General features: G+C 35.3%; 1 protein-coding gene across 1 annotated transcript in view; it reads left to right on the top strand.

The window, feature by feature from the left end:
• The first annotated feature begins 2,865 nt into the window (after positions 1-2,865).
• LOC139744712 (spectrin alpha chain, non-erythrocytic 1-like) overlaps positions 2,866-14,613 on the top strand; it is a 67,485-nt gene continuing 55,737 nt past the window's right edge. The window contains exons 1-3 of the mRNA XM_071655135.1: positions 2,866-3,024; positions 12,584-12,847; positions 13,569-13,595. Of these exons, the coding sequence (XP_071511236.1) occupies positions 12,608-12,847; positions 13,569-13,595 (267 nt within the window). The 5' untranslated portion in view covers positions 2,866-3,024; positions 12,584-12,607. The remainder of the gene's footprint in view (positions 3,025-12,583; positions 12,848-13,568; positions 13,596-14,613) is intronic.

The following is a 14,613-nucleotide window of genomic DNA, read 5'->3' as shown; positions in this document are numbered from 1 at the left end:
GAAATTAAAAGCAGGTGCGATTATCAATACTTATTCAACTTTAATAATCAAGGGCTGTTTCCACACGTTAACTATTCTGTCTAAAACTACAGAGCATATAAAGTTTATAATTAATTCATAAAATAAATTTCTTGCGTTGCACATTGAGATACTGGTTCTGCTTTTCATAGAGGTGCATTGTTCACTCTTTACTGTGCATTTTGTTTTATATCAGGATAAAAATTTATGGATTCTTAACATTTAAAATGTGGTATAAATATATTTTCTCTCACTACCATGTATATACACGTACAGTGTACAACTGTGTATGTGCCAGATTTCAATGCTGACTGCAGTCTGTATACGGCACAATGCCTTTGTGTATACTAGCAAACTCTTCAGTATTTATTCATTATCTATTTTTAAGTATGTAGTTATATCAAAGATTACTGTCCGCAACATATAATTTGTAAGTGCAATATTTTGTGACTTACAATGTAGGACTTTTGTCACAGTCGAGAACCACATTGACAGAATGGGAAAGAATCATATCCCTTTTCAGGAGAATAGTTGGTGATACCACATTGGAGATGGTGCACAGTGCATTTACAGTATGTTTGACTTGATAGAAAATGAAAACACCTCAAAGCTGTAAAAAGTAGATGGGAGATTAGTAATAATAATCATGATAATGATAATGATGATAACAGTAATAATGATAATGATAATAATAACAGTAATAATGATAATAATAACAGTAATAATAATAATTATAATAAAAGTGATGAGGATGATAATAATAGTAATAATGATGATACGAAGAAGAAGACGAAGAAGAAGAATATCTTATACTGCACCAAATCCGCTCTGCTGAGTGCTCAAGGCATGTGAATATAGAGCAAAATGAAGTCAAAATAAATATCTTACATTCCAAAAGTATAATTTGTAAAGTTAATGCTTTTGGCCGTAAAAACTTGAGGAAAAATGTTGAATGTACAGGAAATGGAAACATAATTTGCAATGACCTTAGTGAAGCAAATACACATTCTAAAATGTGTAATGATGAATTACTAGTGGTCATTAGTACAAATTGTAGATGCTGTAGTGTTCAAAAAAAAAAAAAGAAAGAACAGACACACAGTCCTCATGCATGTTTTGTACCAAGGAGCTTGAAGTTCCTTGGTTGTATAAAAACACATGAACAGTATGTAATGAAATGTTTTGGAAGTTTAAATGGCTAAGCCATGACATTACCTTTATACACATCAGCATTTGATATCCTACAAAATCTCATCCCTGGTGGCCTTAGTGTTCACTCCATATTTAGTGAATGAGGTTCAAATATCACTGTTGTACACTTTGTACAGATATCTCATGTAAAATCTTTAGATGGGTAATGATTCAACAGCTTGTAAGTATTCTTTTGAATCAATTAATCTTCAGTCATTTATTTTTGTACCAGTGATACTTGAATTCTGCAGTGACTGACAAATTGTAGTCATCTCTTATTATCACCATATATAATTTTTTTAAAAAAGGACAGAAGTCCCTCTGGAAACTTTATGAGCAATGAGGCAATAGAGCAGTTACACTGTGTAAGAGTTACATGTTATGTATGTTTAATGTTTCTAAAAAGACCACCATCTCTCTTTTCTGTGGCTTAATGCAGGTTATAGCTCTCTATCTGATATGCAATGGAAGAAAAAAAAATGTATGGAGGAAAAATGTAACTGATGTTTTGAACAAATACCACGTTGCCCAACCCTGTGAAGGTAATGAAATTCAATTCACTGACCTTTGATTTCCATACCTTGGGACAACAACAGTGCCTAGTCTGCCAACTTCAGACCCACTTATATTGAATTTGATGTGTACGGAATGCAGCTCCACCAGTTTTCATTTTCAGTATTGATGATGTTAATATTTTAAGAGTCATCGTAGTGTGTTACAATGAATTTTGCATACATTTTTATACAGTTTGTAGTGTTGAATCTCCAGTCTCCCCCAGTCTACAATATCTGTAGTTCTACAATAATGTCATCTTTAGAAACTCATCTGACAGCAGATTTATAATTATTGTGTACATTCCTTTTTAATTTACATACAAAATTGTAAATCACTAAATGTAGTACAATTTTTTGGATTGCTTTGTTTACAAGCCTTATGCCATGAAGGGCACCCAGTACTTGTAAACGTTGTCCTTAAGTGTGTCATGACACATGATGGACAGTGTATGCAATTTGCATTATTGAAATGATTTCAAATTTCTGTTGGTTCAACAGATTGAGGTATGTAGATTTGTTTTAAAGGACTGCATGTACAGTGAATGTCATGACTGCTAACATACAGTTAGCAGTTTAATACAAGCTGTATGTGAGAAAGGACTCAAGGTCATTTGTAATCAATGGAAAACATAAAATATTCATTTCTGATTTTTTAAATTACAAGCATTTATGTACATGTTCAATGTAGATCTTTAAGTATCTCTGTCTTTTTATTAATTTCTCAGAAACTGTTTTGTGACATTCTAAGATACATGTTGCTGATTGGTCTATGGTAAACATGAAGATGAGTCTCCACATGCCACATGATGCATTTATTAGGAGGGAGAGAGAGGGCATTTTCAAGTCTCTCCTGGAACACACACACACATACACACTTCAATGCAAGGCAATGATACCATAAATGTGTGCACTGCGTGGTACTTGTAAGCGTACGGTGCTAGAAACACACACAGATAACACACACACACAGCGGGAGCCCCATTGGCTATGCATACATTCTGGGAGCCAGGGCGAACACTTATTGGAGGTTGGTGATATTATGCAGAATGCCAGGCTGATAAAATATTACAGACAGCTCCAACCGTAATAACCTGTCTCTTCTTCTGAATCTGCCTGGCGAAGGGAGTGGCATTCTACACAGTAGTGGTGTGTGGTGGCTCGATTCTGCCCTGAATATAAGCTACATCTGGGCCCCTGTCCTATTCTCCTCATCTTTTCTGTACCTCGTGTAACCATAGACATTTCATCTCACATTCGGCAGGTAGGTTTTGTTGAAACATGTTTCATATTTGTATTATACTTTATGTTTCACTTCCAAATGAAGAGATGATATGCCCTTTGTGTGTTATGACAGTGAATATTTGAGGATGGAGTGTTTTCATTCAGGCTGGAAATATGAGCTTTTCATAGATGGATATTTATGAATGCAGTCTGTTGATGATATTATGTATTGTTCTTATGTGCTGTTGCATTTTTATGCCTCGGCCACGAAGTGTCGCCGGAGGCATTATTGAAGTTAATGATAGAAACGGTTTCTCCGTGTCTGCTTCTCGGATTGGTATCTAAGATGACAACAGTGTTGCCGCCATTTTACACTTCACTGTTGGTTTTATTTACTAGTAAGCAGCATTGGCTTGATGTGTCTCCCTCTAAGCCGTTTAATATCCTAGCACTTTATGTACTGTAGATGAATACAACTTCTGCGTATGTACATAAGAAACTCTTAGCTTAAAATGCTCACATTTATTACATTAACAAAAGAATTATTGCCTGAAATATTAGTATTCCTCCCTTTGAACGCTGTAGACTAGTGGATGCACATTTTTCTTGTTTTTTTTTATAGTCTTTTATATAATTTTTAAAGGCTATGCAACTTGGCTTTACATCTTGTAAAAGCCAAATAGCATATTCTATACTCCTACAGTGTAGTGTCCTGTTGAATGATTCAGCCAAATGTGATACTAATTGCGGCTGAAATGATTAGAAAGGAAAAGTGGATATGGAAGTTAGAATTCATGCCAGAAAGAGTGTTTTGTCCAGATGAGACCAAGGAGCTTATGAGACCTATGTACACTTCATACTCCACTCATCTGTTTCCTTGATCATATGTTGAGGAAGAATGTAATCAGTATTGGAGAGAGGCAAGAGATTTAAAGGACAAGTTCACCTTCATAGACATGTGGGTTGAGTGAATGCAGCAATATTAGTAAAACACATCAGTGAGAGTTTGAGCAAAATCGGACAATCCGTTAAAAAGTTATGAATTTTTGAAGTTTCTACTCAGTCACGGCTGGATGAAAAGACTACTATAGCTTGTGATGTCACATGAGTACAACGATATAAAGAAAGAATAAAGAAAATTCAACATATTTCCATTTTTCTCGCATAACAAAAGAGCACTTGACTTCTCTCTTTCAGAAGGCAGGAGGAATAATATTACCCGTAACATACGTCAGTAGCAAGTCGAAGAAATGTGCGCTTTATTTAAAAAGTAAAGTTTTGTGAAATTCTCTTTTTATTTTCCTTATATAGTTGTACGCATGTGACATCATACACTGCAGTAGTCTTTTCTTCTAGCAGTGACTGCACAGATCCTTAAAATATTCATAACTTTTGAACGGATTGTCCAATTTTCCTCAAACTTTTACTGATGTGTTCTACTAATATTGCTGCATTCTCTAAATACTTATGTATATGAAGGTGGACTTGTCCTTTAAGAAAGTAATATGAGTATTCGATCCCTTTGGTGATATGTGCCTAGCATTTGGTGAAATATAGTATGAGACGGTTAAAGGAGACGCTATTTTTGTACTCCCTTTGAGAAGACCATGAACTTTACTGAGCTCATGCAGATGACTCTTAAGATAAGAAATATTTTGAGGACTGCAATGTGAATTACCTTCCTTAGTTTGTGTCCACATCCCTCCTAGAATCTACTGTCAATAGGCCTACAGGATGCTTCAGATTAGGATGTAACCCACTGCTGAGTCTACTTTCTTGCTTTGTGTGCCTGTAGTGGTGTAAGCATAATTTAGGATAATATGAATTGAGGGAATGCAACAATATTAGAAGACGGCATTGTCAGCGAAGTATGAGGTAAAAGTTATGGTATGAAGTTTTACAGCTTTAGTGCACCCTTCACTTGATGAGAAGACTGCAACACTTTGTGATGTCACGCATGGAAAACAATATACAGAAAATGTAAATAAAATTCAACATATTATATTAACTTTACAATTTATTCTGCTAGTACTGCATTTATGTTTGCTTGGGTTTCATTCCCCTTTTGTAAAAGCTGCATTGAAAACTAGATTGATTTGTGTTGTATAAATGTAACATGCTGGTCTAAGTCTTTGCTACATCTGTAGCTATTAGAGCTGAAGACATGATGTTTTCTGGTAATCCATGCATTCATTTGCATTAATTTCTTGATACATTGCACCTTGAAAAATTGAGAATGACTGGAGGTATTGTACACTGTAAATAAAAACCTCAATTAAAGTGTATCTCAATGTCATACATTTGTATAGCAACCTAGACCTTCAATCTGAAACTTTTACAAAGTTATTTCCTACCTTGCCCTTTCTTTCATTCTCTCCCTTTCTCTTGAAGAAATTCACTTTATATTTTATTCTCTCATTCTGCAGAATAGGCATTGGTTAAACCTGTAGCCAAGATTCCACTTCATCACAGGAAATCGTGGTATGATTATGATTAACTGCAAGATAGGTCATGTAGGGCAAGTGTGAACAAATACACAATTGCAGAATTTTCAGAGATTTGTATTACCAAAGAGCAAAGACCAAGGGGTACAATATGTACATGAACTGAAGTGTTTTATTGCCCTTTGTAAAAGGGATAAAAGAATTTAAAGGGATTGTATAGTTTTGGTTGAGACCTAATTTCAGGTTTCTAACATTTTTGGTGAAATAATGAGAAACCTCATATGAAATGTGAAAGAGCATGTAATTCCATGAGGAATTCAACGTTTATTTGTCGAAAATTGGTTTTGAAATGGCTGAGATATCCAAAACAGAGCAATTCTAATAAAGTGTGGGACCCATCTTTTATTATGATCACTTTGTTTTACTTTGTTTTTGGATGTTTCAGTCATTCCAAACCCAATTTTCATCAAATAAACTTTGAATTCCTCTTAAAATGGTATGCTCTGTACTATTATAAAAGTGTTTTCCTGGTATCTCGAAAAAAAAGTTTAAAGCCCAATTCTCATCTCCGCCAATACTGTACTATCCCTTTAAAAGTGGTGAGCCAAAGGTGTACAGCTGTACATTGTTATGCTAGCCTTTCAATCTGTACCAACACAACGTCAAGAATGAGTAGGTGTGACTATAGAGGTTGAATAGTGTCTTAAAAATCTGTAAAGATTCTGATTCTGTGGCTGTTTCCTATGATCATATTTTGCATTATTAATTTTTGTGGTATCAAAGAAGAATGCAAATACTATTTTTAATTTTACAGAGGCTGCATCAGCAAAATTTTCCTACTCCTGTAGATGGAGTTATGTTTGTTCTTCATTCAGTGTCACAAAATGTGATATGGATGCGATAATTTGTTGACTTGATATTGTCTACCATGAGTCATTTGAGAAGACAAACCCAACAGTACTCGCTAACGTGTAGGATTTCATGATTCTTGTTCTTATAAATATGAACAGCTGTATGGTTATCAATAAAGAAAGGAAAACAAACCTCAGCACTGTGTATATGTACTAGGGAAAGATACATACCGTACATGTAGACAAAAGAAGTCAAGTGATTCTTATTGAATGAAACAAAAACAACAACCCTCCCCCCCCCCCCTTAAGAAAAAGAACTGCAGGAAGTACATTGTGTGTATTGTGTAAATGTGTGTTCCTTCTTTTTGAAGGCAGTTTCTGAGGATTTTGTTTATTGAGTTTTAAAAATGCCATCTAATTGTCCCTTCCTCATAGAGTTCTGAGATCCTTTGGCATCATTTGAATTGAAATCCTCTGAATAGGTCACTTCCTCTGGATAGGTCTAGAGGACAACTGGGATGTTGCTAGGCTACAATGTATTGTTTACATAGTGATATGACAGCTGTGTTCCTTTGACTTGTTCTCTGCCAGTTTGTCTTTGCCTCTGATTTAGTAACCCGTACATCAGATACAAACTATGTAGCGCAATGTAAATGCTCTATGATTCATATTAGTATTATGATTATAATACTGTATGCTGAACCCAAATCTTTTTATAGCTTTTTGCAGAGTTGAAAGGATTTATAGTCATGATAAAACAAAAAGAATGTACAAACATTGTGTAGAAAAGGATGTTGAATAAGCCATACTGGCAGCTGTGATTATAGTTTATTATTAATACCATGTCTCTTCTTTATTTTGCACTACCGGTATTTGAAATGATGAGTATCCAAAGTGTATGTAAAATTGCAATTAAGTTGTTAAAATGTACAACAGAAAATACTAGGGATCCAGTATGAAAGTGCTCCTTGCAGAACTTGAACTATAGTGTATATGAAAAAAAAAATAATGTCAACACCACTGTACTTAGACTCTTTATCCAGTCCCTTACACTAATATTGCAAATGTATTCAAAACCAAGGCAGTTTGTACTGTTATGTAGATTGTCTTGTGTGTTATTAATGTCTGCATCACTTTGGAGGACAGGTGGATTATCAAACATTTACTTCTAGCATGAGTCAACCTTATCGGAGACAGGAAGTTGTCTATTGTAATGTTGCACAGACATGTTTACCAGAAGCATCTGAACAATGGATCCGTATGTTACTGTCACTAAATGAAGAGTGATTATTCAATTGACTTTTGCTTCAGTAATAATTGTAATGTAATTATAATAATAATTGTAAAACCATTTTGTATACAGTGCATGCATCACAAAAAAATAGTTAGCATCTCTCTGCATGTTGAATGAGGAAAAATACAGAAATATAGGAAGATTGACATTATATTTAAGAGAGTGAAGAGTGTGACTACAAGATGAAAGGAGAACCTGCAAGGATTTCAAATGGAAACCATTTCTTGTAAGTCTATAAACCCCAGAAATGCCCCAGAACAGTAACAAAGTCAGAATTACTCCTGTAATGAGTGTTTGAGGCTAAAGGGATTCCACTTCGTCCTACAGATCCCTGCTCCCCTGATGTTGATGAGATTGAGCATTGGTTCATTACTTTCCATTGCAGTGGGGAAACTGTTATTGCCTTACGCTATCGCTACCTAACTCCCGTGAGCATGGTAGCGGCTAAATGAAATGTCAATTTCGCATGCCTGTACAACAAGGGTATAAACAGGTTGGTTCCCCTGCATGATTAACTACATTTTCATCGTCCGCTTTCCATTACATTATTTACCTGCCGTTGTTAGGCAGAATGTAATTTGTTTCACGATTGCAAGTTTGTCACTGCACTGTCAGCCATTCTTAGCGCCAGTATACACTGAGCTCTCAGAAAGAAAAATCAATGCTTTATTTAAAAATTTGGCGAATTTTTTTCTAGAAGCATCAAATTATTTTCATTTAAACCCCCCCCCCCCCCAAAAAAAAAAAAAAAAAGATATGGGAAAGAATTAAATGAACGTGGTTTCAGGAAATAATATAAAGTATACTTTCAACAAATTATATAGACCCTAAAGTATACAATTTGCTATATATACTCTATGATCCACACTGCATTTGTATCTCTTACAAATTGATAAAACAGTATGTTTTGCTTATTGTATGCTTTTTATTTTTTTTACCCTTTTGTTGTTTGAAAATGAAACTTTGAATTGAATGGAATTGTAGTAGTAAATGAAATTTTTTTAAAATGCATTAGGAACCCTTAAATGACCATTTTTCCCCGAAATAAATTCAAGAAAAATGTCAGATTCAAATGAGTTAGAATGCAGGTTTCTTTTAGATATAATGCTGTCATAAATATCAAGCCACTGTAACCTCACCACAGTTATTGCCTACACACTAGAGGCAATGCTATGCCATTAATTACAGGACATTCCAGACTTGTTCTAAATATACCGTGTAGTTCATTGCTTATCTGCAGGCCAACCTTAAATCCCATAAAAAGGATTTTGTAAATATGAAGTGGAGATGCCAAGAATGACTCCAAAATTAGGTCTGACCTATTAAGTTTAAGTTTTTGAACAACTAGGATGTGCTCATATTTTTTTCTATTTTTCTCTTTCTGTGTGTATAGCCCTACAATGTACAAATGTCAGTGATCATGGGATATACAGTGTAGATGAAATAAAGATGAACTTCAGAAATGCATGACAAGATTTTTTTCAGATTTCATAACACTAGAATCATGCAAAATCTCCTAACATACTTATTGGATATCTACAGTAGCCTCAAAGTGATATATCAGGAACTCATCAAGACTATGGAACGCAATGCCTATTTTGTTACCTTGAGTAGGTGAAGCTGAGAAGGGTTTGTGAATTTCAATAAACTTGGCTTTCTTCATGCAAGGAGGCTTCAGCCCAAGGAGTGGAGCCCAGAATAGTTTTCCAATATCAGCCTGTAAATTCCATTTCCAATTACTTCTGGCCTCATCGATGACGATGTCGATGATGGATGAGGGCAACTTACAACAGAGACAGAGAGAGAGATAGAGAAGGGATGTGGGGTATCTTGACATCTGCCGTAGCCAAAATAGTATTAAACTGTAGTGTATGGTGGTCACTGGTGCTCTGTGCGTTGGATAGCTACAGTATCATAATTGTGAAATACTGTACATTCATACTATCTTCCAGACTTGTTGGTAAGTTAAATCATACTCCATGTTGTACATCTTGATGAGGTACATGTGCATCTACTGATTTTCAGGTTCTTTTATATATCTTTGTTGATATAACTTTGCAAAAGATTGAAAACGTTTTCAATCTTTGAATCCTTCTTTGACAGTCCTGTTGGACCTTTCATGAGAAAGAGTTATTCATTCAGAGGCACATACAATGTATATTTGTAGCTTTGTCTTAGTCAGACATCCAACCATACCTTGTAACTGGCAGGGCTGTCAAGTACTTATTACTAAACACATTTACATTTGTAGCCACACCATGACATGCTAGGTAAAAACACTTTTTTGTTGTCTCAGTAGGACCCATACGAGTTTCTTAAAGGAAAAGTCCACCTTCATATACATAAGGATTGAGAGAATGCAGCAATATTAGTAGAGCACATCAGTGAAAGTTTGAGGAAAATTGGACAATCCGTTCAAAAGTTACGAATATTTTAAGAATTTGCGCAGTCACTGCTGGAAGAAAAGATTACTACAGTATATGATGTCACATGCGTACAACTATATAAGGAATATAAAAAGAGAATTTCACAAAACTTTACTTTTTGAATAAAGTGCACAGTTCTTCGACTTGCTACTGACATATGTTAAGGGTAATATTATTCCCCCTGCCTTCTGAAAGAGAGAAGTCGAGTGTTCTTTTGTTATGGGAGAAAAATGGAAATATGTTGAATTTTCTTTATTCTTTCTTTATATCGTTGTACTCATGTGATATCACAAGCTATAGTAGTCTTTTCATCCAGCCTTGACTGAGCAGAAACTTCAAAAATTGATAACTTTTTAACGGATTGTCCGATTTTGCTCAAGCTCTCACTGTTGTGTTCTACTAATATTGCTGCATTCACTCAACCCACATGTCTATGAAGGTGAACTTGTCCTTTAATTCAAATTTTCTCAGCATTTCCTTTGGAAAACAATTTAATAAGTGTTGAAATTATGTTCCAAAAAATATGTATGAAACTGTTCTGTTTAATTTCTGTGTATTAGCAACTGTTTTGCCAATTGCTATCTGCACTTCAAAAACTTACTAGACATTATAATATCCTTCATATTGAAAGTCATCATATTGATGTTTTTATCAAACTGATTCATACATTGCTAGGCATCCTACATCAGTGCACTAGTCACCAAACAATTTTGCTCACGAGTAATTTTATTTTTCTTTTGTACTCTTATTTCATCATGTTAGTGAAAAAGTTAGGCGTAGAAGTACATGTACAATGCATTCTCTGGTGATTTTCTGGATCTATATGCGGACTTGTAACCTTGTTCATAGTTTATGTATTCTACAAAGGCATACATTATGTTTACTGTCTATGACTCTTCGATGAGGTCAAGATAGAATAAAGATAAAAGTTAATAAGTAACTCCGTAGTGAGATGATAGGACAGATGTTTGGTTCCATGTGCATTTCACTTTTGAATTATCACATGGCAATATGAGTTCCATTTACTCCTTATATGATGAAAACCTATGGGTTGCTGTAAATGAAGAATATTCAAACCAAGTTATGACTATATTCGTAGAAACTAGTATCATTTTTTTGTGACAAAAAAAAATAAACATAATAGTATCAAATGTAGACTAGTTGCAAAATGCAGCTGCTTGTCCTTTACGACATGAGTGTGTGCTGTGCACGTGTACATTGTATGCTCACATCAATGCTCTAACACAATCTGTTCTCTGAACAGATATCTCATGCCAATATATACTTGTCTATACTGGCATGGGTGGGGCAGTTGAGCAGAAATTCTTATAGGTCCTATGATAAACAATTTAAAAGGCAATATTATGTACAATTTTCAACCAGTTAATATATAAGCAAAGCTGTAGGTTTGAAATAAAAATTAAAAAAATATATTTGATAAGTCATCCTACTAGGTTATGAGTAAGATCAGTGTCATATTAGAAGGAACAGGCTTGTGGGTGTACTAAGAAGACTGTCAGTGTTCAACTACCGACTGTATTTATAATTATCTCTGTCTTTTTTTTTTAGATCAATTGTCTGTTTTGTTTTGGGTATTGCAATGATACTTTCAAATACTAAGAAATGATGCAGCCAACCAGTGTCAGAAAAATATTGAATATTTATCAAACATGAATGCAGTCATACATGCAGATAGTTTACTGTGCTGCTATACAATAATAAGGCCCTATAACAATTCCATGTTTTGTCTGTCCTTGATTTCAAGGATTTTGTGTGTGTGAGTTCTTTTATAGGAAAAAAAATCAATACAGAGTGGGAGTGTGCACAATTAATATCCCAGTTTGTGTGATACTCCATTGTTTCTTGTCTTGGATGCAGAAGATGATTTTTAACTCTCCCATTGCCAATGACAATCTTCTTGTCAGAATTTTTAAGTAGGGTCTGCAAAGCCAAGACTAGATCTTACTCCCCTGCATTCATGGAGTGTTGAGTCACACCCAAGCATATTTAATCAGGCGCTGAGCGCGGCATTCACTCATGGGCTAAGCGTCCCTAGGTTGGCCGCTCAGATGTGTGTGTGTGTAGTGGCATATCAGGGCAAGGTGTGCTGCATCTGTGTCAGACAGGCGATATTGGATTATTCCATCTCTGCGAAGATTACAACCATACTGTCAATTTTGCCAACACTTCAGTCATAATTGGGATTTGCTAGCAGTTGTGAGTATAATTTCTTACAGTTATACATCCATGCCAATCAGAATTACAAGAAGATTGGCTCAAGTTTGTCAATCATAGTCATTGCTAAGTTGGAATAATTACTAAATATACCATTACTTCTAATACAGAGCCAGCTTAGAGCATCTGAAAATATATTTCAGTTTTTGACAACTACAGTGTAGGAGAATGATATAAACTATGACTGAACATCCTCAGAGTGTTATCCGCATCATCATGTTGCAGTGATGCGAGACACTTGTGAAGCCTGTGATTGTGGATGATGTACACGTACTCAAGAGTGGTAGGAGGTTGATGATATTCATCACTGCATTGTACATAAATGGTATGTTTCTTTTTGATCTTGCAGAGAAGTCCAAAGTAAAGCGGCAAGATGACGGAGCGGGGGGAGATCAAGATTCTGGAGACAGCCGATGACATCCAGGAGCGAAGAGAACAGGTCCTGAACCGGTACCAGACCTTCAAGGACCTAGCCCGGCAGCGCAGGCAGAAGCTCGAGGAGGCACGGCAGTTCCAGTTCTTCAAGCGAGATGCCGACGAACTGGAGACATGGATTTTGGAGAAGCTGCAGACTGCCTCCGACGAGAGCTACAAGGATCCTGTCAACCTGCAGGTGAAATATCATTTTCTTGTCTTCATTTTTTTTTAATCCTCGTGAAATTATAGAGTTTGGGTTCTCTTTGATCATTTCATTAACTAGTAACAGATGCCATATTTTGTTTCTAGACTGTTAACCACATAGTTTGAAAAAAAGTAGGCTAATGTTGCATCCAGTTTATGCAAATTTGATATTGGATTTGAACATTTATTGGACTTCCTGTGCCCAAGAGCTTTTATTTCAAGAAGTATAAATGATCTTTAAAAAGGATCTTAATTCATGTGAGGTTGAATGTCTATCATGTTATAGAAATAAAAAAAATTGATATTCAGTGTTAAGAAATAATCTCAAATTGGACAGCTGATGTAAAATCATGTCCAACAAATTTTGCCCAAAGGAGAATGAAATGTATGACATGAAACAAACAAACTGTGTTTACTAGAGTCTAGATGATGATTTACAAGCAAATACAAAAAGACACAAGAAACAACAAAGCAGTAGAATGACAGCATCTGAGATGTCGATACGCCAGAAAGGTTTTACTATGAGTATCATTTTCTCAGCCAGTATTTGCCTTTTCCTGACAAATATTAGAGCTGACAAGCAAAATTCATTGCTACATTTCTTCCCTTTTTTAGCCTTCTGGAAGAAATTCTCTTCTTCTGTCTACCGATCATCATAAATGAATCTAATTTTCTTGTCCTATTTGCCCCTGAAAAATGCCGTCCCTTACCAGGATTATACCCAAATTAGAAATTTGAAGGTAGGAGAGTGACGGGAGGTACCCCCACCACATCCTTTCTGTTCCCCCCTTCCTCGTCTCGCTGAAAACCTCCATTTATCCAAATGTGATGCCAAGTTTGCTTGCTTGACGGTCGTTCCTTTGACATGCGACATGAGAGTTCCAGACAACATGTTACATGTCCACGTGTCTTGATTTCATGGTTTTATGTGTCATCTGTCTGTTCTGCAAATCAAGCCTGTTGTCATTGATCTCTTCTTTTTTTCTTTGTAAATGTATGATATGTTTTTTTATGTGCATACAATAGATTTGTTTTTGAACTACAGTATGCAGGTGTATGAAGCCATTGTTTGAACCATATGTCAGTCCCCTCAGAGGTTAAAGAGAGAGAGAGAGAGATAGAGAGTTGTTCAAGTCAATCAAAATTATACTCCAAAAAGACTCCTGATTTTTTGTTTTTAAATTCTTCTCTTTTTTAAATGATTTCCCTTCAATCTTAGTTTTGTTGCTTGCATGCTGTGACTGCATGTCTCAGAACATGAAAATCAACTTTTTTTTTCAATTAAGTTAGATTTGCCATGATGTGCACTTGTCCAAGCAATGCCCATATAATTTATTCAGTTTTTTTGATGAACCTACACACACACAAACTAAAATTTCAATTTTTTTTTGATAGGACACAACTGCAACCACCAGCATGAATCATTGGTAATGAAAGTCATGCATGTTTATGTTGCAACTTCATTTGAAGTGTCAAAAAATATTCCTTCTAAAATTTGATACTCCAGGCTAAGAGTAAAAGTCATCGTATAGATTGTTGTAAAATGACAGCTTGAAAACTTGTTTTCACGTAAGCCTAAAAAAAGAGCAAATATTTGCAATTTCCTGAATAATACAAGCTGTTTGAACTGTTTGTTTGTTTTTCATTGATGCTGTAATGATTAAACATTTGTGGAGGAATAAAATAGATGTACATGTGTAATGTCATGTAAAGCCACATTATAGAGTTGGACCTCTCAGATGATGGTGGGCTGAACCA

Source organism: Diadema antillarum, unplaced genomic scaffold (assembly GCF_040938485.1).
Source record: "Diadema antillarum isolate AM-2024a unplaced genomic scaffold, OU_Dant_1.0 seq00001204_RagTag, whole genome shotgun sequence".
NCBI lineage: Eukaryota > Metazoa > Echinodermata > Echinoidea > Diadematoida > Diadematidae > Diadema > Diadema antillarum.
Note: the sequence above shows the minus strand (reverse complement) of the source record. Positions and strands in the feature narration are given on the sequence as shown.